Source organism: Gymnogyps californianus, chromosome 9, assembly GCF_018139145.2.
Source record: "Gymnogyps californianus isolate 813 chromosome 9, ASM1813914v2, whole genome shotgun sequence".
NCBI classification, from domain to species: Eukaryota; Metazoa; Chordata; class Aves; order Accipitriformes; family Cathartidae; genus Gymnogyps; species Gymnogyps californianus.
In genome coordinates, this window is record NC_059479.1 from 7651364 (window position 1) to 7676153 (window position 24790).

At 52.0% G+C, this 24790-nt stretch overlaps 1 protein-coding gene across 2 annotated transcripts in view; it reads right to left on the reverse strand.

Annotated features, from left to right (window-relative positions):
* The window catches only part of PCDH19 (protocadherin 19), a 55496-nt gene extending 31128 nt beyond the window's left edge, over nucleotides 1–24368 (reverse strand). For both annotated transcript variants that reach the window (XM_050901805.1, XM_050901804.1), the window contains exons 1-2: nucleotides 22228–24368; nucleotides 18842–19169 (exon numbers count right to left, since the gene is read on the reverse strand). In XM_050901805.1, the coding sequence (XP_050757762.1) occupies nucleotides 18842–19169; nucleotides 22228–24368 (2469 nt within the window). The remainder of the gene's footprint in view (nucleotides 1–18841; nucleotides 19170–22227) is intronic.
* Between the last annotated feature and the right edge of the window lie 422 nt (nucleotides 24369–24790).

Consider the following 24790-nt stretch of genomic DNA (forward strand, 5'->3'; position numbering starts at 1 on the left):
TCCTCCAGGCTTGGGATTTGCTTTCCAGATGCAGGCGTGTTGGTGTCAATGCCATCAAAGAGAGAGCCCTGGCTCGGCACGCAGCTTACCAGTGCCTAATTTGAAAAATGCTTTTAACTGCTGCCTTAGCAACACAAATATAAATATAACAACAGACACACTTGGAATCGAGCAATCAGCAGGGAAATTTTAAACTTTTTTTCCCCCCCCAGCGGTTTCTTTCGGTTGAGGACTGCCAATTCCATTAAATTAAAAAAAAAAAGATGTACAAACGTCAGTACAATTCTTCTTGACCTGGACATCGGGGGGGGGCTGACTTCCCCATCAGCAAAAGGTCCATTAGCAACAGGGCGCTGCTCTAACGACTGCTCACTCTCTGCCTTAGAAACAGAAATAAACCCTGGAGGATCCAAAGGCGGTTTAAGGGGAATTAACGCAAGTGCCAGCAGAAAGGTCAGCGGGCTGTGGCGACTCCGGGCACAATCACCACTGTGGACTGATGGAGAAATAGAGGATGCTGGCTGGGGTTGGTCCCCAGGGTGGAGGGGACGTGTCCTGGGCCGTGCCAGGAGGCTCGGATCGGCGCAGCTGTGTCCCTGCCAGCCTGCCCGCCTCAGGGCAGATGCCCAGGATCTGGCTCTTTCTCACTCTTCCCTCTTTTCAGCTATTTCAAATGTTTGTTTTTTTTTCCAAACCAAACTCCATGGAGGTGAAAATCCAGCTTTCCCCACTGTGCCTGGATCCGGGCTCTTGATGGAGGGTTTGGCTCCTCGGTCTGCACATCAGCCCCCCAGCAAAGTCCATGGTTGTTCGAAGCTCGACCCATCTCTCCCAACCCGAAGTGACAGGTATCTGTCCCTCCGCCAGCCTCCGCCTCAGAAGACGACTCTAAAGCATCTCAACGCAGGTTTTTTTGCCCTTCTTCTCACTTCAGGGTGAAAGCATTTCTATCTTTCTACAAATTATTGTAAACCTGCTGCAACGTCCTGCCAAAGCATGTAGGGACCCTTCACAAAATCAGCTTCATAAAAATGACACATTTAGCACCACTTTTTCAGGGTTATCCCTTGAGCCTTTTTTTTTCCCCACGTGCCTTGTTAATAAAGCTTGCATGTCACTCTTTATTATTAAAAAACAAAGCGGACCTTTCTCCAAGGCTGCAATGTGCATCTCTCCTTTTGGGTTTCAGAAAATCCTCCCGAAACATGCAATGGCTCCTCATCCTCTGCATCAAGCTGCACGTCTTCACCAGGAGCACCGGTCTCCTGACCTTCCCTCCGCGCTGCAGGCATCGTCGGGGATGACAGAAATGGCAAATTGTTCCCAAAAATCCACTGGGCTTCCCCGGTGGGAAGGGCAGGGCTTGTAAGACTGCTTCTCCTGGTCCTCCTGTATCCTCGGTCCTGTTCTCCAAGGGCTACTCAATCACAGGCTCCAGCATCTGCAATAAAACTGTTGCTGCCTATTAGGAGATCTCACCAGCACTTAATTCTTACTGTTTGAACTATATTGCAGGTGATATAGAATTCATGCAAATTAAATAAAACACTCTGGCTGCACTTGGGAAACAAGGAAAATTTCAAAATAGGGACCAGGTCAAATGAAGTACACATCAGCAATGAAGGAAAGTCATTATCATTTAGCAAGCTGCTTATTTACCCCATGGGAAATAAATAAGCGGTCTGAGACTCCTTCCCACCGGGAGCAGGCGCGGTACGAAACCCCACTAAACACCGAAATCTAGCCCCACGGCCCCGAGAGGAACAGCCAGGCTTGTCCTGATGCTCTCACACCCAGCAACGCGGCTAGTCTCTCTTCGCACACCGGCAGGAGACTTATCAGACCCAGCTCCAGGCTGGGAGCGGATCACAAGGGACGTCAGGAGAGATTTTCCCCTGTTGCGTGTGACGCCACGTAATTAGCCCCTGCGCTACCGGCTGCTGATGAGGATGCCGCTGCCTTGGAGCAGAGGGTCAGAGGCCAGGAGTGGTGGCTGGAGACCAGCCTGGACGAGCACCGCGGTGCCTGACCCACTTGAGGAGCTCTGCTCCTCCTTTCCCGCGCTCGCCACCGGCTCCACTCAGGCGCTGACGGCATCTGCAACGTCTGCAACCGCAGGTGAGGGTCCTGAGCACCGCAGCCACAGCCTGGGAAGATGTAGCAGGAGACAGGCCCATATTTCCCAGTTCCTCACTCTCCAGCATCGGCACCTCCCAGCGTGGTGGGTATCAGAGATGTGAGAGCAGCGTCAGCCCAAGGCTTTGGGTTAAACGCCCGTGCAAACGCTACCCAAATAGCTACTGGTGCTTCCACCATGGGGGAAAGTTGGCAAATGCTGATGGACTCGGTGGGGCGAGCGATGCCTGCGTCACCCCAAGGAGCCCACCACCCTCTCCTCCCACAGCCAAGCTGTGCTGTGGCTCGGAGACCCCCGCGGGGTCAGGGCCTTTGGAAAGGAGCCGGCTGGCCACCGGTCCCCATCCGCAGCTCCAGCCGGCTCCACAGGCACTGGAGCACAAGCCGGAGGAGAGGGGCAGAGGGAGGCACCTCTGCTGTGTCAACAGCCCCAGGCAAGACGGAAGGAAAACGTGAAGCAATTCGGCTCTTATTAAGGAGCATTTAAGAGCCAGTCACCTGGAGGAGTTCAATAAAGGTTAAAAGGATCTGACCTCTGGCATCTCCCTTTGCAGCCATCTCCCTATACCCCAGCTCACTGCTAAAGCCTATAATACAGGAGATTGCAAACTGTAAACTAGCAAAATAGTGTCTCTGAAAAAGTAAGTGCATTTAGCATCTGATATTGATGTTTTATAATTAGATGTAATACAGCAGATCATTTTCCTGCCCTTGATCAATGAAACCAGGGTTGGTTTTGGGGTTGGGCTTTTTTGCAGACGCTCTGATTGCTGCCCAAACCAAATGGAGCGGTGCCTCGCTCGGTTCAGCAGGAACGAGCAGAGACGAGGATGTGCAAACACAGCATCCATTTAGATTTACTATCCCCGAAATATAAACAGAATATTTATTTCTGACCTTTTAAGCACTAATTCCAAATTTAATGAGGCACAATGAACATTCCTCAGAGCCAGGCTCCATGGCTGCTTAACACCACGGACCCTCTAATTACTACTGCAGCTTAAATAAAGGGCATTTGGTTCTGATGGACATTATTAAACACCGAAGGAACTGAGTCCAGCCTCCATTTTCTCTTGATGAAATAAAAAGCATTGCAGAGAAATCACTGGGAGAGTTCATCCTCTAGTATCACCCCGATCATCAGAATGAGCAGAAGTATCAAACCAGATTGTATTATGGCACAGGCATGCCCACTAATCCGCGCTGAACTCCTGTCCCCTCCCCAAATAAATACCTGCTTTGTCATTTTTTGTCTCAAAATGGATCGGAGGCAGGAGGAAAGGAGCTGCTGTGATGTGATTTCGAAAAAGGGTATAGGATTAGAAACCCAGATTGAATCCCGAGAGCGGCAACACACAATGAAGCCATAATTACACTCCTGAAAGCCACAAATAGTGTCACCCGGTTGAATTTGTCAACATATCAGAAATCTACAGTATGGTTATGATGAGCAAAAATGCAATAATAAAAAACCTGCCTTACATTCAGATGGCACCTATAACCCAAAAGCTCCTCGGCGGCCATGGCACAGGGGTCCCTCCAGCAACACCACCGGGGCAGGCACCCTCTTGGCACCACCCCTTCAAAATCGATCAAAAACCAAAATACTGACCCAAAAGCGGGGCATGCTTTACAGGAGAGAGCATACAGACGCCTTCCCTGGACCATGAGCGGCCAGGAGCCTGGCGATGCCCCGGCAGCTGCCCAATGTCCCCCCGGGGCTGGGACAGGAGGGATTTTGGGGCAGCGGGGGCAATGCCTCCCTCCTGTGTGCCCAGCAATGGGCACGGGGCCGAGCTCGCCGGCCCCCTGCGGCACAGCCTTCTGCACGGGGTTGCTGCCTCGATACACTGAGGAAAATTCCCTGCGGGGATATAATAGCCAATAAACCTAATAGAAGTTTTTTTTCCCATCACCTATGCCTGGGACTTTCACATGTGTAATGGATCCATGCATGCAGCTTCCAGCGTGGACTACACCCCTCCCTAAGTAGTGCGAGAAACAATCTGGATCTAATCAGCAGCCCCAGGGTAATGGGGCATGACTTACAGATTTGTTAAAAAACCTTTCAGAACTGTCCTTTCCCTACCTCCTGCCATTAGGAATGAAAACAAATATAACAGAGGAATCTTTTTTTAAATGTTCCCATCGCTAGGGCTAAATAAAACTCCTTGTCATTCACCTTCTGGAGCGGCAGGTCAGACCGATGCGTTTTGTAGGGAACAGGAGAAATCACAGATTTGTCACTGCAAAAAAAAAAAAAAAAAGAAAAAAAGAAAAAGAAAAACCAAAAATCATTGCAGCTGAGTTAAAAATAGCGAAGGCGTGAGATGCCGCTGCCAGCTCGGCACATCAGAGTGACGGGATGCCCAGGCGGCCGCCCCACCGGCTGCATCCCTGAGCATGCACAAGCCCCGGTGCGGGCGGGGGGCACGGTGGCACACCAAAACGGGGCCAGGCAGCGAAACGGGCAGCCGGGCTCAGCTGCTGCCCGGCCACCACAGGGGCACCTCACTCCGCTTCTGCATCCCGGAGGAGACGGGGACACTCCTGAGGCATCCCAGGGCGGTGGACGAGGGGGCTTACGGTGGCAGCCGAAGGTTTTCCCTGCTTTGTGGCTTATTGGGGAGAAATTCAGCCAGGGGTACCGAGACCAGCGCCGTGGCAGGCAGCAGCCCCGGGAGCAGCCGGGGAGGGCAGGACGGGCGCACAGGGACCTTGGCCCTGCCCTGTGTCTCAGTGCAAGCCCCATTTCTTCTGATTTTTGGGCAAGCAGCGAGCGCTTCCCCTATCACCTACGCACCCCACAGACGTTTTCATCCTACGGCTTCATCAGAGGCCTGATCCGGTCCCGCGTGTGCCCCCGGCACATGGCCGTGCACATGTGCACCCAGCTCTGGGGTGAAACCTCCACACCAGCAGCTCCTGCCTGGCTTCAGCTAAAATTCCCCGGCAATGGCGGATAATAAAACTGAGGCGAACACTGCCCCATGTGCTCATCGTGTTATCATTTACATTGTTTATCTGTAATTGCACGGGAAGGCTTGCAATCAGGATAGCCGCAGCCAGCTCCCACTCTAAGCCTCAAGGGGGTTTTGCTCACAACGAAATTATTTATCAAAACCAGTTTTCCCCTATTTTAATTTTTTTCCCTACTTGGGCAGGAAAGCGCAGCTCTCCAGCCCACAAAATTACCCTGCAGCCATGAGACTGACCGCAAACCTGAGCAGGATTGGCCTTCCTCCCTGCTGCCATCGCTGTCCTCGGCGGCCGCGGCACCACGTGCAGAGCCCGAGTGGGGAGCGGGATGCGAAGCCTGGCTCGGCTCGGCTCAGCCCGGCTCAGCTCCCCTCGAAATCCGCTGCCCCCAAAGGTGCCACACTGGCTCCAGCACCTTTGAAGACACACCAGCACCCTCCAAAGAGCCCTTTCTCCCCTCTGAGCTGTGCTGCCAGCTCAGGGGTGCCAGGAAACTGAGGAATTTAGCCCAAGAGGAGCCTATTTTCTCCCAGAATAAACTGTAGGGAAATAAATGATAATAAAGCGCTTGCTAGCTTAGGGGATCTCTGCTCCGGCGCTAACTGGATGCCCCTCTCCATCCCCATGCTCCCCTCTCCCCCTGCCCGACAGCCACCCCACGTTATTAACAGCCTGGTAAACACAGCCCGTTGGTTATTACAAAGATGCCAAAACCTTACTACTTCTTGTTCCTTCCAGTTAATGTACCATAGCCGAGGATGAATTGCTATTACAAGGAACTAAAAATAAAAATGTTTCAGAGGCCGTAATTGGCTTGTCTTGTTGGGCTTTTTAAGGAGCCAAAGTACCAGTTCCAGGCTATTAGCCCTAAGGTTGTAGGAGAATGGTGTAAAATATTTCTTCATTAAAACACTACCTTCTCCATAGAGGTGTTTTTCTTTAGGGTTTTTTTTCCCCCTTTCCGTCTTCTTTTTTTTTTTTAGTCTTTTCTTTTTAAAAGACATGTGTTATCAAATAAGCTTTATTTAAAAGAGGGCTTCGAAAGCCCAGAGGTGATATAAATAGACAGAGCTCGGTGCAGCTGGAGAACCAGCCAGAGCCTTCACTCATCTATTCAGGTCATTTTTCTACAAAACTTACGTAATATTCCTCAGTCGCATCTGTAATCTTGGGCCATTTTTAATAATCAGCACCAAATCTTGCAGGCCTCAGGGAGGCGGTGCTCTGTGCCGGCAATCACCCAGCCCACTGGCGTGGGATGGGGACTGCCACCATCGCAGGCTGCAAATCCCCTACGAGACAGCCAGGGGTGCCCAGGGTGCTCCCTGGGATGGGGACTATGGGTTTTTTTTTTCTTTTTGAGGTTCTTTGGTGCTACTTGGTTATTAAGAGCTTTAGTTACCACCATTACTCAATATTGGCAACAACCACAACAAAACCAAAACCATTTATTCAGCAAAACCCTTCTTTCGAAAGAAGCAGATGCTCTGCTGAGTGAGGACTCGGCAGCTTGGCACCAGCCATCCTGATGAGGATGGTGACAATGCACCAGCAAAACAACAATAATTTATGGTTACGACTTTAAAATTGGCTTTAAGCCCTGCCACTTGCAGAGCCTGCTCCGACCGATGGGAGCACCTCGGGGCTGCCCTCGCCACTCGCACCGAGTCGGGCATGGCAGAGACCCCTCTGTGACAACGGCTTGGAGCAGCACTGCATTAAAATAAATAACAATAATAATAATAATATCAGTAACGATGATGACCAATCTCTAGAGAACACTGCACAGCAGGGGAAGCTCAGCAGAAAAATCACAACAGAGCCTTTTACTCCCTGCTTTTGCACAAGGAGAAGGATGACACGTTTCTTTGTGAAACGACAACCCAACGGGTATTTACTTTGATTTTGTGATTTGAAGGTTGCTGCTAGAAGACTATTTCTGTTAGGTACAACTGCTATTTTTTGATAGTGTCTAGGCAATACCTTGTTAAAAAGGGCAAAACAACAGTTATTAATTACCCTAATTAACCCAATTCATAAGACACATTTGTGTGGCTGTCATGACAACTGCTTTGACTAACTTGCCAAGAATAGCTTAGCTGTCCATTCAAATAAATCCCTGATAATTACTAGTCTAGTTTACTGGGCTTCTGTGATAATAATAATTAGTGCTACTGTACAAAAGGTCGCGTTAAACAGTTTATGAATGATGCATTTCGCATGGTGATTACATGAGTCACGCAGCACCCAGCAAATGGACGCAGCCACATTTGCAACGTGGCAAGATGCGATTAGATGGGAGCCTGTGGCTGCTCTGCCTGTGGACAGCATGGCGGGCTGAGAGGGAGAAGTCATTAAGGTCGGAAGAGAAATAACCACGGAGAAGTTGGGTGAAGCTGGGACGGCCACCGACCTGCCTCCTTGACAGCCGAGGTGTCCATCCGTCCAGCCACCACAAGCCAGGAGATGGTTCTCTACTTCTAATGAAGGCACTGGCAGACACCAAAAAGCTTCCAAGCCTGACCTGTCGCATGTTGGTACCTCACCTCGCCACCTCATTTCCCTCCCTGTCAATGACAGATAATCATGGGTCACCTCTCTGGTTTTGGCATACCTCCTCATTATTAGGTTTCAGGATCAACAACAAAAGGGGGGTCAGGTCACCAAAGGCAACGTGAGCTGGGGGTGGGCAGCTCCAGCTCTCTCTGTCTCCATCTCTGCAGGAAGAAACCCTCCAACCTATGGTTTGGGTCTCCCCATGACCAGCTGCAGCTCCAGCGCATCCCGCGGGTGCTGCCTGTCCTGCGGGCAGCAGGCATTGCCCAGCCCAGCATCGCTGCTCCTGAGGCTGCTGCAGGCACGAGAAGAAAGGGCTACCTCCCCCAGCGCCTTCCTGCACTCCTGACGTGGCTATGCTTTCATTCACCTTCACAACGGGAAATCCAGACCTGTCAAATGCCATTCTTCCTTTGCTGAGGTTTGTAGGTGAAAACTGATCGGTGGGATTCCCTCTGGCTGCACCTATACAGAGGCGAGGGGGGACGGGACCGCAATGTCCCACCGCCGATGCTGCAAAATCCTGCAAAACCCTGGGGCAGACAGGGCAGTGGGGCAGGGACAGAGGCCGCACGCTCACATTTAATACAGAGGACAGCTGTCAGCTCCATGGAAACCTACGAAATCACCCCATTTGGAATAAATTCTGATTAAATACCACATATGGTCCTTATTGTCCATCCCTTGTTACCTATCATGAGAAGCATCTGCATGTAAACAGGGTCTTAATCTGCAAATATTTGTCTGCTACAGCACTCTCCTCCCTCACCCCTACCTGAACTTGCAATTATTCTTATTGATTGACTTTAAGAGAGCACCATGCACATGCCTCGAGCTGCCACGCGCCGAGCAAACAAGGGAGCAACGCCGGGCTCCGCTGTAATCATTACTCGGGCGAGCAATTGCCCTGTCACACATGGCAGGTTATGGCTTCAGACTGGAGGCAGCAAGGCCAGATGAACGCTTAAAACGTCGTTACAGTGTGAAAAGCGAGGATGTAGAAATGACACCTCCTTTCTCAACAAATCTGTTCCCGGAGCATCTCCCAGCTCTGCGGAGATTTCATCTCATTAAGCCTGAAGAGCCAGCATAGTCCTTGGAGGTGGGACAGAGGCTTGCATCCTCTTTGCGTGCCAGAATAAGCCCTGATGAGGATGTGTTCGATCTGGGAGAAGATGGATTTGAGGTCCTGAGAAGGATTTCAGTGCTGAAGCCTGAGCCCAGGCTCGCCTGTGCATCACCTGCAGCCCTGGCCAAAAGCACATGCCAGAAGATGAGGTGCTTTTATCACACCAACAAGGAGAAATTAGGGAAACCTGATGCCGAGCAGAACCTTCCCCAGTTTTCCCAAGTGAAGTTTGCAGCTCGGTTCAATATGTTAGTGCCTAATGAAGGTTTCCCCCATATTCTGCAGAGTATAATCATTCTCCTCCTAATGAGCATGTGTTAATGGCATATTAATGCTGACAACAACTAAGTGCGGAGAACAAGAGATGAACATATTCCAAAATTCGTCTTTTTTTCCCATCACGCAGCTGAACAAGCCCCAGCCCGGTGGGAGCCTGTGGCTCCCACAGCGATGCTGCCGGCTCTGGTCCATGGGCTCACCGGGGGATGCAGAGCCCGTATGGGACCACGGCTTTGGTCTCTCACTAACCCAACCCCTGCAATTAACGGACGTGCAGGGAAGAATCTCAGCCCAAGTGCGGTATTTCCCCCCAGACAGGGGACACAGCCACAGTGGCGGCTGAACAAGAAAGCAGAGGAACCGCTTACAAATGTCTGGAAAAGCGTTTCACCGGGCAGACAGGTTTGGATGCCGTTTCTAAGCCAACAGCCGTGTGGATTTGATTACTAAATGTCACTGAAGCTGGGTCCCTGCCAGAGCATCCAGATGTGAATCTGAATATGAAAAGTCCAGGAGGGAGCAGGTGACGGGAGTTGCAGGCGCGGGCACCGAGCCCCCATCCCAGTGCCGGCGTCCCAGCCCATCTGGGTTTGCGTGACCAAGTTTACATAAGCTCACACGCATGGAAAAGAACACCCATAAAATGGGTGTTTTCCTGTTTTTTCATCTTTGTTTATGAAGACAGCTCCCAAAACCCTGACAGCTCCACAAAGGTAGCATCAATCTGCCCACTGCTAGGCGCTGCAGGGAGGTGCGGAAGCCTAATTCCCTAACGGTCCGACTCCCGTATGCTCCTACCAGCGCATACATTTAGATTTCCAGATCGATAATCAATGCTAGAATCAATAACAGGGAATTTAGCTACATTATAAAAACAGTAAAATCAGCCAATACTGAGAAATGACTATTGAGTCCTGTGTTTTCTGTACTCACTTAGTCTAATAATGGTGAATGATATTTTCCAAGTACATTATTCAGCAATAAAATCGCCGAATTATTTGATCTCTTTCTAACCTTTATGATTCTAAGCACTCTTTTTGACCCAGATTGAATGAGGCAACATCTGCAGAGCCTTTCACAAAATTGTACTCAGCGTGCACTATTGTAGGTCCGCTGCCAAAGATAAATGTTATTATTTTAAAGCCATCATCCTCCTAATAGATGAGCAAACGCACTGCATTAGCATAGCCTGCAGAGCTCGAGCACGGGTGAGAAAATGCCAGAGGGTTTTCGCTTAATGGAATTTTACATACCTGACTTAGGATGGGTTAATGAAATCCACCAACATGGGAATTTTAAAACCTGCCCTGTGGCACACACCTGCCATTACAAAAGATGGTATAATCCGACAAGCTCCAGATCCCCGTGAGAACCATGAAGGATTCACGTCCAGATCTCTGGTGGCCAACAGGGCGTCGAGACAAGGACCTCGTCTACGTGGCTCTAATGCACACAGACCTGCGCTATTTATCACAGACCTACACGATGTATTGGGTGTGAGGAGGAGGAGCGGCTGGGGTTACCTGCAGTGTGCTGAGGGTTTCCATCAGAGGGTGTATGAAGTGCAATACCTGCGATGCGCGTCTGTCCGCTGCAGCGTTAGCAGTCGCCGCACTCAAGCCTTTGCCAGCCTAACGAGAACTCACCATAATTCCGTGTTAAACACCGAGTCACTTCAAGGCTAAGTACTAATCACTTGTCTGGCTGACATAAGCCATTATTTCACTCCAAATTTAGACTAGAAACTAGAGGGAGACACTGAAGCAACAATGCTGCGGTCTCTTCTCCGGCAAACCCTCCCACGGGTGCCACGGGCAAGCTCTGCCCCAACAGGAACAAGCGAGATTGGGAGCCATCAATGGCCTCAGCGTCCCTTTGCTGAGCCCTGGGCGATGCTCTCCTGGGAACGGTGGGGACCGGGATCGCGGGGGACCCCAGGAGACAACCCATACCGCAGCCCTGCAAGGGTAGCGCTGCCTGCAGAGCACCCCATCCATCGCCAATTCAGAGCACGCTCTAATTTAAATTATAATTACACTTATAAGTACACAGATTACAACTATTTATGCTACAAATAAGACCATCCTGTATTTTAATTAACAGAAAATGATTGGAACTCAACTATAGCCTCTACTGGGAACAATATCTAATCATTTATTGAAGCAAGGCCGTGCCCAGCCCCGTAGGCAGCCTGGCAGGGAAGGGGGAGCGGGCAGGGCTGGGGGTCCCTCCATCCGAGCCCTCGCACGAGAGCAGGAGCTGCCATCAGAGAGGGCGAGAGGGGCAAGAGGAGAGGTCTCCCAGGAGAGATGGAGAGCTCTTCGCTGGAGAGCCTGCAGATGGAGGCAGGCAGGGGACGAAGGGCAGGCAGGGCTCTGCCCTTGCCGGCTGATGGGAATTTAGGGAAGACCCAAGCAAGGCACCCTCAGTGAGGACAGGAGCCCGAGGACCTGGGAGGGCACCTGGCTGAGGAGCTTCTCTGGCTCAAAGCCCTCAGGAGGGACTTCAGGAGATGGCAGCTGGAAAATACGGCTCTTACACTGAGCTGAGCAGATGCGCATAAGGTTACTCAAAGGCTACTTGCGCTTGGCCTTAATGATACCTTTGCATGCAGCGTGTGCTTTACGCGAAGTAAACGACAGGGAGAAACCACAGAGTTCAAATCGCTCGATACAATGGGAGTTCAGTTGGAAACTACTATAAGAAAGGCCATAAGTAGCATGCAAGACCACTCTTTTGACGTAATTTAAAAAAAAAAAAAAAGACTACAAATCTTTCCTAATTTAAGGAAAAATTCTTATCTGCCATGTAAATATAGTTGCAGGAGCTTTTTTTAATAGACTCAACAAGTAAGAGTTATGTATCAGAAATTCAAGTTTACTAAAAGGAAAACAAGACAAGCCTCTACATTCAGTAAAAGTGAACCATAAAACGCAAACCAGTAGCATAAAAACAAATGATATATATATATGGTTATATGACATATTATATACTTATTTACATAATTAGGTACAATATGTAATAATTCTATGCACACTTTTTATATGCTTATAAATATATTGTGTATATCATATGGCGTATAGTATATAACAGGTAATATATAAGATATACAGTATGTAATATTTAACAATATAATCATATCCATGTTGAGCACTCTAGGTCTTGTCATCAGAGGAGAGGGTCTTTACTGTTAAATACAGCTTGCCTACTGCCATCACACCACACACCAGCCCTAATTCCTCCACGGACCCTTGCAGCAAACCCCCTTGGTCCCACCCAGCCTGGAGCCCACTGCGGGCTGGAAAACCCTTGGAAAACCCAAAGAAGTGCCAGGACGGGGTCGCAGCCCCGTATCACCTATACAAAACATACACGGTTTAGTGGTGGACTTGGCAGTGTTAGGTTTACAGTTGGACCCGATGATCTTTAATGTGTTTTCCAACCTAAATGATTCTACGACTCTATGAAAAGCCAAAGCGCGTTGAACCAAAGGCTTGCCTAAGACACAGCGCAGCGAGCGTGGCCATCAGTGAGAGACGCAGTTAAACGTGAATGGGAGCTGGCGTATTTATCTCTGTTGCAAGGTATTCAAATGAATTTTTCCAAACAGAGAGCTTGAAGCGATTACATTAGGAGATGTATAATTTGGTTAGGCTGACCTCGGAATGGAATAAAAAGCTGCTGATTTCCATAATGTCGGCCTCCGACGCTCAGGGAGGTCAGGGAACATGCAGCGATACACAAAACACTCTGGGAGTAGTTAAGCCGAGGGATTTGGTGGGACTTGTGATTTCAGGGCATATTTGGAGTGAGTAGGGGGAGCATCCAGGGAGGTTTGGGGTTCCTACCCTGCAGGCTCTGGTCCCCTGGGAGGTGCAGCGTGCCCGCTGGCTGCCCTGGCAGGGACCGGTGAGCTTTCCCCAGGGAGGGGATAACCAGTCGCTATCTAAAGCTGAAAGCATCGCTCCTCTTCGGCAGGCTCTCGGAGAATAAAGGCTGCCGCTAGCTCCCAGACAGGGATGCACAGGCACAGAAACGCAGAGGCACTAACGACAGCCATGACCTGTGCTTACCCATCGCGGTGCGCATCGCAGGCACAAAAAAGTGCTGAGTTACAGTGACCTCCCAAGGAGAAAACAAGACTGGCAACGCTCGCTGTGAAGTCAGCCTTCCGACTAGTCGAACATCATCGCTGATAATGCTTTAATTATTATCTCTGCTGAAAATAAGCCTTATTTCAACAGCCTGGCATGTCTCAGCGCCGCAAACTTTCTCTGGGTTGGAAATTATCTCCTTTTTTTTTTTTTCTCCCCTGCTCTATACAGAGTATTACTCAGAAGCAAGCCAAATCCCTTCCAATTATGTATCATGACGTTTCCCCAGCGTTACACTAAAGCAAGGCCCTTCACTTCTAAATGGCATGGTTTATAACAAATTGTCTGTTATACCAGACAGAAACTGATTTCCTCAAACCCAGCATATTAAAGTGAGTACATTCATTCTGGTTGTAACACACAAAATGTGATTATAACAGACACTTTGGGGGCTTTTTAAGGCTAGTGGAGAAGAGGAGGATAAGCTGGAGGGGAAGAAAGAATTGACAAGTAGAGAAATGACAGAGAAAGAGGAACAGCCACGCTGATTTCATTTCTTACAAAACAAAAATCTTTGTGTGTTGTAGAAATGTGCTTTAGTTAACACCACCAGATAGCCAGAGCAAAAACTGCCAGTGCCGCCTGAAACGAAAATTGCTCTATTGTGCTTAGAAAACCATTTCCTACAGTGAGGAGAACGCTTTCCAGGTAGTAAAAAGCATATCTGAAACCAACAGGGCCTTATCCTGCAACTGTTGCTCGCTCAAATAATCCCCGCTGCCACAAGGAGCCCAAATGAAATCAGTGTGAGTGAGGTTACGCGGGAGTGTATCAAGGTTGGGGGATTAGACCAGGATTATCACTAAACCCAGTAATTCCCCATCTTACTGATGGTGGCCACCAGCTCAGGAGGTGGCGGATCGCCACGGCCACAACCCCCCGGGTGCCTGGGCCGGACCCGGGTCTGGGAGCCGTTGGGCATGCGGGTGCCCGGAGGACTCGAGTCCTGCCGGATCAGTGGCTGCTCCACCTTGACCTTCTCCAGTGGGACCTACCAAAGCAGCACCAGAGCAAGGCCATGCCTGATCCACACCTGCTTACAGTATAACAGCAGCGCTGCTGCTTCCCTTCCGTGCCGCTGCCACGACAGAGCCATCCCAGACCCCCAGAGAGAGTCAGTCCTGAACCTCCATGCTAATTGCACCTTTGGACGTCCAGCCTCTCAAACAAGGCTAGCCCGCTCCCATTTCACACCTCCTCGTCTCTCTCACGCTGAGTCCTGCCGGGGACACCGGCCACCGCTGCAGCCCCGGGTGAGACCGAGGGGCAGAGCAAGCTGCCGCGTCCCGGGGGATGCTCCCCGTCCCAGGGCAGCACACGATGCTTCAGCACCGTTTTCCAAAGTGGCGCAGATTTTGGAGGTAAAAGTATCTCTGAAACACAGATGCAGCCATTACACGCACATTGTTTTCTTTTAAAACCATGAAGTCAAAATCCAGGCATGTAAGTGTTACCCAAGGGTGGCTGCTCTACATGCAAGTCGTGTACCGGGGATCCTAAAAGGCTCGGCATTCAGACCAGTTTCCACACCACCCCAATGCAATGTGCATTTTTATCAAGAAAGCTGCCTAATGGCTCCTATTAATTTAGATTTTTATTCTCCTGGTACAACTTCCAGTAATATACATGCAAAACCTGACAACAAGCCCTTTTGTTTCAAAGCTGACTTCTCCTCCGGCTCAGCAGGAAGAAAAAAAGCCCTCGGCAGCAGCAAAGCCTCTGACCGGCAATGCCCTTGTAGCTCCAATATGTCCCACTCTCCCTCCTGCAAAACAAGTCGAAATACTAACGGGGGCCAAGCCTCCCGCTGTCAGCCACGATCACCAGAGCTGCCTGCAAACGCTTTTTGCCATCGCTGCCTACAGCCACAAGGATGCTAAAAGGCTGCGGGCAGGGGTCCCCAAGTGGTACCCCAGCACTCAAGGGACCACCAAAACCCCAATGGGGCCAGAACGTCCCCAGGACGTCCCCCACCACCTCCCGATGTTCTCTTGGCAGCCATGCCCTGGCACAAGCAGAGCCGGCAGCCGAGCCCGGCCCCTACCCAAAGGGAAAAGCTTTTCAAGGGTTGTCTCAAACTTTTTTTGCATCCTCAGAGCAGGGTTGCAGCCCCCGCAGACACCACTATTTAATCCTTTCTGGATCAGCAGGGAAAGGTGAGGAGCACTGACGAACCCAATTACTGCCGGCACAGCACGGCACCGCCAGCCCCGAGACCTGCCACCACGCGTACCACTGCTGCAGTGCAGGAGGAAACATTTCCTGAAGCTCCACAAACAACCCATCCTTGGGGACTTTTATTTCAAGGTTCCTGACTGTTAAAGTAAATGAGCTTCACATTAAAGACCAGCTACATTGCGAACCTACCGCTGCTAGGACAGCGCGTGTCTGCAGAGGCAATGGCTTACCCCCAGCCACAACCATCATATGCTAAGCGACGCCGCCAATGACACGTTTACCTCCGTATTTTATCTTTTATCAACCGATGCTTTGCCTTTCCATCAGGAAAAGTCACTCCTAGGTGGAGCAGCAGTGATATCTCCCCGATGCTGACACCTCGTAAAGGCTCCCAGGGGAAATGCCGGCGGCCTCGTCACTTGAGGCAATACAAACCAGCCCAGACAAAGTCCCACTGGATGCACTGCAGGGAGCGGTTTGGCTCTGGAAACTCTGGGCAGGAATTGTATTTATTAAAGCATCATCACCTGGAGCTGTACCAATAGCACACTTCATACGTTTATCATCACACCGTAACACCTGCTAAGGCAGTGATGGGCTGCGGTGGGTACAAGGCAGTGATGCTCTCCGTGGAAGCATCTTTTATGGAGTATCCGTGTCACCCTGTGTGCCAGGACAGGGCTCTCACTCTAGTCACCACTGAACCTCTTCACCCTCAGGGGTCACCTCGATTTTTAGGAGCCAGTAGAATCCGCACTGCCAGCGAGATAACTTCCCTTGCAACAGCTGGAAGCATAACACTGGGACTCTCTGCCAAAAAACATGAAAGTTCCCACCCTAAACCAAACTTCCAAGCAGCTTCCAGTTGGGATTTCTCCTCCCCGTGCCCTGGCTCTGCCCTTTTGTCCAAAAGCATCCCCGGGGAGCGAGCAGATCCCCGCCTCTGCTGCTCTCCCCGAGACCACCCACCCGAGAGCTGCCGGTCCCTTAGCAGGACTGGAGAGGCGTCAGCTGCCCTCCTACGTGCTCGCGGGGTTGCTGGAGGGCACGTTTTAAGCTGACACTCCATGGCATTCGTTACAAGAGACAAATTTATTTCTCCAGGCGAGGTATCAGCTCTTCGCAGTGCATCCCACCTGCATAAGTGATGGGAAAATGAGGCAAGCTGGAGCCACAGGGAAAAGCAACAAGCATCCCGGCTCCCTCACACGAGGGTGCACAAGGTGGTGGGGGTCTTTGGAGAGCACATGCCGCCGGACCCCAGGCTAACCGCTGTGTGGAGGAGGAACTGCCTTCTGCCCGCAGCTGCCTGTTAACTTTATCAGCTGAGCTATGATGTTCTCGATGGTGCTTCCCTCCTCCCCGACACCGCAGACCTCCCGCTGCCGGCGCGTACTTCTGGCTAATGCCAATGTGTGATGGATTTTATGACTGAATTTTGTCTGTGGCAGTGAATCACAGGCTGACGGGGTGCTCCACTGCTCGGTGCCCGTAGCAAGGCACCAGCCAGAGATGCGCTCGAGACCCCTTTCCAACGGACACTGCTCCAGGAAGGCAGGAATTCCCCAGGGACCGCTGCCCCCAGCATCCCAACAGCGATGGTCACCCACAACCTTGGGATGTGCCGCCCAGGCAGCTGGGCACCCTGAGCCCCAGCTGGTACTCAGCAAAGAGCACAGGCAAATCTGAGCATCGATGGGGATCCCCTCAAGACGTGATAGGTGGTGTTCCCACCCCCGGCCTGCCTGGGCACAGTGCAAGGAGCAGGCACCTTTGGTAGCAGCTCTTCTGCCTTATTTGACTAGAGACAGGCTTATCCCAAACTGCTCTGACCTGGATGCAAAGTCCCTGCCTCTCCCCATCAGGGCATTTCGGAGGAGCAGAGCTCGCTCAGCTCTATGGCTGGATACATGCAAGTAGAATATGTGAGCGCTCATATCCAGGTCATTTCCATTCAGTTATTGCTAAGAAACTCTATTACAGCTTTTATACCAACACCAGAAGTTAAATCGAGCTTTAATTCTCCGGACCAGCGCTGGGTCGCTCCCACCGTACCTTCCCAAACGCAGGTGGGCTCCCGGCCCCGCAGCCACAGGCGGCTGCACTGGGCTGCGCTGGTGCATCCGTGCAGGAGTTTTCCTCCTCGCAGCATCTCAGCGGGTAACCTTGAAAAGGCAATGCCGTACGGCGAGGAGCCTGCATGCACGAGGGCAGGAGAGGCTCAAAATGCAGGCTGGGCAGAAGAAGGCGAAGTGCCCACAACCTGTCACGGAGATCCCAACAACTCCCTCCCGACGGTCTGGTCATTAAAAGCTGCGCCTCTGCTTTGAGCGACTGGCATTTGGGCTGGGAGCCCCCCAAAACTGGGCCGACACCAGTACGTGACCTCTCAGGAGCTGGTTCTGTAGCCTTAGTGGAGGTTAAACACCAGGGTTCAACCAGGGTTCAACGAGCACTTTGCCAATACAAACGCTGCAGGATCAGGCCCGCCGGCATCAGCCCTCTCCAGCAGCCCTGCAGACTCTTGCAGAGGGCCAGGCTCTGCTCTCCATAGCGCAAGCATAAATCTGAAGCAGCTCCACTGTCTTCAGCAGCATCATTTTGCATTTACACCAGCACACTGAACGCAAAACAGAGCAAGCCATAAATATTTCAGCTGCTTTTTCAGCTTTGTTATTCTGTTCAAAGCAGGAAACATGACAAACCTTTGATTGTTTTGCTTAATACCAAACAATAATTCAAAGAGAGACAAACAACCAACATTAAATGAAGCCTGTGATGTACAGGAAAGCCAATGAATTAGAAGAACCTGATGAGGATGGCGTGGATCGGAGCGGCCCCTTTCCCTGCCTTCGGCAGGTACCGCGCATCCCTCCAAAGCCAGCTGGCGTGCGCCCATCCTGCACGGCAAGGGGACAGCACCGGGCCAGGCGTGCAGGCAGTCACACCGGGGCATCCTGCGCTGCCTGCATCCCCAGCACAAACCGCTGCCTCCAGAGCAACAGCCACCACCACCACTTTAAACAACCTTTCAAAAAACTCCCTTGAGCATCACCACACTCAAAATCCACTTGCAAAGCAGCCATCTCCAGCCTCCCAGCAGCATGGAGGCAGCCTGGCCTGGCCTGCCCACGCCAGCATCCCCGCCTGGGCATTTCTGAGGGTCTCTGCAGTGTCTGGGAGTGAAACATCCACCCACGACCGTGTGTCGGGGCTGCCCCAGAACCCACAAGGTGGGTGCCCACCGCTCCCCTCTGCCCGTCCTCCATCACTCCCTCGCCCCGGGGTGTCCAACACACAGAAACCACCACCGCCTGTTTGCTCAACACGTCGTTTCGGCAGCGCTTACACCAACAGACCCGCACGCCGCGGTCCACGTGCAAACCCGCTACCGATGCCGCAGGGACACGGGCCGCCCGCCCGCACTCACCTCTGGCAGCGGCATCCCGTTGATGATGAGGTCCGGCTGCTGGGGGCTCTGCCCCGTGAAGGTGTGATGGTAAATGTGGTTGGAGCCGGCGTTCCTGTTGTTCTGGCTCTCCACGTTGAGGAAAGTGCTTTCAGAGCGGCGGCAGCCCAGCGGCAGGGTCTGCTGGTGGTAGTCGAAGTAGTTGAGGGATGAAGTGAGAGAGGAGCAGCTCACAACGTTCATTTTATCCGTCTCTTCCACGTCGCGCGGTACCAGGCGGATATCATTCTTGCTGATTTTCTTCTTCTTGCTTGATTTCTTTTGATGCCCGTAGGAGTATTCTGCGATTCTAGGGGACAGAATGAAAATGAATAGCTGAGAGCATCCCGAACCCTGCCCCGCTAAATACACATGCAGAAACCCGGAGGGCTTGGCCCCCATCTCCTTGTAGGCTTCTTAGTCATGCACATTACGTCATGTTTTGGGTCTGGTGGCACGACACGGTCTTTAGCTTATTTTCATATGTATAATGCTTTCAGGTCAAATATGAAAAATAATGGGAAGGAAGAAAGCCTCTGTTTTTTCCTAGTGTTTGTAATTGCTGATATTTAGTTACTAGGAGTAAAGTCCAGCCTGCAGAAGAGAAAAATGGAGATGTTAAAATCCATGAACTGAAAAGGGTACCTGCATTCATTTCCATGCATAATAAGGATTTTAAAAGTGATTTAATTTGGTGCCCGTAATGAAAATTCAAAATGAATAGCGGATTTTTTTCCCAGTTCATTTTCCATAGCAGTAAATAAAGCAGACCCAGAAGCAGTCCTAGCTGGCAAGCTCTATTCTCTCACACTCCAAAGGCTGTTTGTTTATTAATGCTTTATCCAAATTGCTGGTGTTTTGACTATCTCCTGATAATACCTGATAACTCAAAATCTTTTCTCCAACCGCATCCTATTCCTCCCTCGCCCCCCGACACGCACACCTCCTTCTGCTGGGAAATGCTTTCACCTTCTAGAAATCGGAGAACAACAACTGTGTTTTGCAAAGAGAAATGATCCTTTTTGACCTTTTTTTTTTTTTTACTGCAAGCTTGTTTTTCTCTGCCTTTCTTTCCCTCTTTGCTTCCCACCTGCCAAAAGAATCAACTGATGAAGTGCCTTGTTTGCCTTCTGCAAAACACTGGAGGAAAAAAGTTACCGTAAAACACCACCCGAGCAAATAATGACAAATATGACTGCACCTTGCATTAACTGGGTATGCTCGGCTGAGAGTGACTGTGGCTCATCTTTCCATAGGGAGCAACACAGCCCCAGCCAATGCCCTACAGCTGAATTTGTACATGCACGGCACTGGGCAGCTCGGTATTTCCCAGGGAAGCACATCAAATGCTAGCCACAGTCAGAAATACACATCTGAAAGTCAGGACTTTGCTCCTCTTCTTGTTATGATAAAAGCATTAAAAAAAAAAAAAAAAGAAAAGAAAAAATTCAATAGCTGCAACAGAAATAATGGGATGAATAAATAATACAGTTTATCTAGAAAGGCAAATATTGGACAAATATTCTTGTTCCAGAAAGCTAATTGCCTGAGCATGAAAATGCCACCAAGTCGAACAGCTCTCATATAACCTTATGTGCCTCACAAATTAACACATTTTATGAAGACTGTCCAGCAGCCGTTGTGAAGAACCTCTAAAATAAGGCACTGCAAAGCCTAAAGGCACGCACCCAGCGCAGGGAGAGGGTGCCCCATGGTCACGGCCGCTGCTGAGCCTACCTGGTGCTTCTCTACCTCTGCAGCTGACTTCTCCTGCTCAGATGCACACTGATAACAGCCCGTACATCCCCCTGCGCGTGCAAATAAATCAGGGGAAGGCAGGGATTTCTGTTGTGCCAACAATCTATATGCTGCTGACTCGTCTAACAATGCTTGATGAAGCTTTAATTGTTTTGTTTACCTAAATGTTTAAGTTTGGCAATGCAAGAGCCCAATTATTTCCTGCAGGCATTCATTTTGCTGTCCTTTCTCTATTGACCAATTATTTAATTAAACTGCACTTCATTAATCCCTAAGCCGTCTCAGTAAACCCAGGGCTTATACACATGTGTGAAGCTGTTAGGGGCACCACCACAACATGATTTTTATCCATTCAGGTCCTAGTCTCGTTTAATGGGCCGAGCTGGCAAGAAATCTGGTATATGAGCTTTTACTTGAAGCTAGACATCCCATAATACAGCACAGACCAACCTTTATTTGCAGATGATTTTTCCCCCATCGAGCAAAAAGGCTTACAAACGCACTTTACGCTGTGAAAACGGGGTATAAAGCCCGAACTCTCTGGCATTATTTCTACGTAAATAAAACTTTAAAGACCGCACATACCCCTGCGCCGCAGAATTGCCGGGGGCGAGCGTGCGTTTCCAAGGTAGAGCAAAATTAATTTCCATCCCTCCCCTCTGAAACGACTCGGTGCTGAAGGAATGGAGAAGTCATGGCTATTTCACTAGTAACAGGATTAAACCATTTATGAGGCATTGCAGCTGCTCTTTTATGGCATCTGATTGATATTCATGTGTGGTTAGCATTTGTCTCCTAACTTGTGTAACACAGAGAATAGTAAAAGAGAGACAATAATCGCCGGGCTGTTACATATTCAGGGGACTGGATTTCCCCTATCAGCCTTTCAGCGGCTCCAGGCACGGGGCTGACCTCCCCTCCGGCATTTCGGACCCGGGAGCACGCATCCAGCCAGGGCAAAATAACGCAGCGCTGCAAAAATCCTCCCTCGCCCCATCCGTCCCAGCCCAGCCGGCCGTGCCGGGTGCTGGAGCGGCACATCGGGGGGAACCGGGTGATTTTCGCCGCTATTTTATCCGGTTGGCCCCATCGTCAGCCGTGGCGAGGAGCCGCATCGGGCGCACAATAGCTCTTTTGAACGGCGAGCGAGGGCTTACGGATGCCACCGCGGCCGCTCGCCCCGTCTGCTGCGGGGATGCTGCGGTGGGCTGGGGGGGGGGGGCTTTCCCCCCCCTCGCAAGCACCGGGGAGCTGCGCTGGGGACGGGGGGCTGCCCACGGGAACCAGCCATGCCGCTATAAAACTGTTCTCCCCCCTTGCTGCGACGGAACGTGTAAAATCGGAGATGCTGCAACAGATTGTCAAGCCGCACAATTAAGTCGATTTGTTACTCAGCACAGATTTCTGTGCTTCTCCCAGAGAAGAATTTTTTAAAGCTTCGCAGGAAATTTCCTTAGAGGGATGCGAACCTCACTTTTGTTCCTAAAGCAAATTTAACAGCTCCCCCCCCCCCCCCCCCCCCCAAGTATACAGCAGCAAATGGAAAAGTAACTGTGATGGCAAAAATCAAAGCAGAGCCAGCAGGTGCACAGAAACAAAGATGTCTTTACCTGCAGTTGTAGGTCCTGATTTCCTTGTTATCCCTTTTACACTTGACTGCCACGAAGATCATGGTGACAAAAAGAATGGCCGCGATAGACCCCAGGGCAATAATGAAAATCAGGGAGAGGTTAACAGATCCTATAGACTCCTGGGCATCCAGGGCTGGAGACAGGTATATCAAAATCAAGGCGGAAGCCGAGAGAGATGTTTTTCCATGGTCGTGAGCCACCACAATCAGCTCGTAGGCTGTCTTTGCGTTCTCCCCAAAGGCTCTGGTGGTCCTTATCTCTCCATTGACCTGGTCTATCTCAAAAAATCCTCTGTCTCCTTCCACCATTTCGTAGGAAAGTCTGCCATTTTCACCCTCGTCATAGTCGTCGGCCTTGACCACCGTCACCAAGTAGCCGACCCCCGCGTTCCTGGGGATGTACACTTCCGCGGTCCCGTTGACCAGCGGCGGGGCCGTGATCACGGGGGTGTTGTCATTGACGTCCAGGACAATCACCCTGACGGTGGCATTGCTCTGCAGAGAGGGATTACCCCCGTCTTTTGCCAAGACCTTGAACTCAAAGGCCTTTGTCTGTTCATGATTGAAGGACCTCAAAGCATAGATATCTCCAGAGTTGGGGTTGATGGAGACATAGGTGAAGACAGGCATGTCCCTGACTTGGGAGGGCACAATCTGGTAGGAGACACTGCCATTGAGGCCCAGGTCAGGGTCCCTGGCCGAGACTGAGAGGAGGTAGGCCCCCGGGGTGTTGTTCTCCTGCACAATGACCTGGTAATAGGGCTTGGAGAAGTGAGGATGGTTGTCATTCTCATCGGTGATCTTGACGGTGAAGGACTTGGTGGCCTGCAGGGAGGGGACACCATTGTCCTTGGCCTGGATGGTGAGGTTGTACTGGTCCCTCTGCTCCCGGTCCAGCCGCCCGTCCACCAGGATGGTGGAGAAGCTCTCGTACTCCTGGAGCCGAAAAGGCACGTTGCCCAGGAGCTTGCACTGCACCCGCCCGTTGGCCCCGGAGTCACGGTCCGAGACCCGCACCAGGGCAATGACATACCCCGGTGGGGCGTTCTCGCTCACCTCCACCAGCTCGCTGTTGACGGAGAGCAGGTTGATGAGGGGCGGATTGTCGTTGGCATCCTGGACGCTGATGGTCACTTTGCAATGGGCAGGGATGGAGTTGGGCCCCAAGTCCTTGGCCTGCACGTCCAGCTCATAGACATGACCCTCCTCGTAGTCGATGGCACCGCTCACCGTGATGAGGCCGCTCTGGGGGTCGATTTGGAAGAGCTCCCGGGCCCGCTCAGAAACATAGCTGTGGAAAGAGTAGAGGACCTGGCCATTGGTGCCCTCGTCCGGGTCAGAGGCATTGAGGCGGATGACCGGCGTACCCGGCGGGGCGTTCTCAGGCACGCTGACGGTGTAGGCCGGCTCCTCGAAGAGCGGGTTGTTGTCATTGGAGTCGATGACGCGGATGCTGAGCTCCACCGTGCCAAAATTGGGCGGGTCACCACCATCCAGCGCTGTGATCACGTAGCTGTAGTGGGACTGGGTCTCACGGTCCAGGCTCTTCTCCACCACCAGCTCAGCAAAGCGGGATCCATCACCCCGCGTCTTGGTCTCCAGCCCGAAGAGGTCGTTGGGGGTGATCTCATAGCTCTGCACACCAAAGCTGCCCGAGTCCGGGTCGTAGGCACTCTCCAGTGGCACCCGGGTGCCGGGGCTGGCCGTCTCCGAGATCTCCAGCTCGATCTGGTCAGTGGGGAAGCTGGGCGCGTTGTCGTTCAGGTCCTTGATCTCCAGCTTGATCACGCAGATCTCCATGGAGCTGGACATCACCTCCAGCGAGATGACGCACTTGGGGCTCTGCCGGCACAGCAGATCCCGGTCGATCTTCTGCTTGGTCACCAGCAGCCCCGACCCGGGGCTGATGTCCACCAGGTGGGGGGCCGAGTTGGAGACCACTCGGAAGGCGGTGGGCTGCCGGGGGTCCAGCACGAAACCGGCGTCCCGGGCGTCCTTGGCGACGTTGGCGATCACCGTGCCGGCCCGCTGCTCCTCCTCCACCGAGTACTTGAGGTTGACGAGGGCCCCGGCGCCGGCCCACAGCAAGGCGGCCCCCAGCAGCGCCGGGAGAGCCCCCATCGCCGCCACCGCCCCCTCCGGCCGCCGCGCCGCGCCGCGCCCCGACGGCCGCTGGCCGCCCGCCTCAGGGGCCCGCCGCCCTCATACGGGCAGCGTCCGCTGGGCTGCCCCGGCGGCGGCGGGGGGGTGCGGGCCCAGAACCGCGGTCCCCCGCGCCCACGCCAACGCCGCCCGCTCAGGCGCTCCGAGCCGGCGGCGCCGCGGATGGGCCGGGCATGGCGTGCGGGAGCGGGAGCAGGAGCGGGAGCGGGAGCGGGAGCTGGAGCTGGAGCTGGAGCTGGAGCGGGGTGCCGAGCCCCGCGGTGCCGAGCCGCGCCGAGCCGCGCCGCGCCGAGCCGAGCCGAGCCGAGCCCGCTCCTGCCGGCGCTCGCTGCGGCGGCCGCACGCCACTGCCCGCAGTCCGGAGCGCCGGCGGGCGGCGC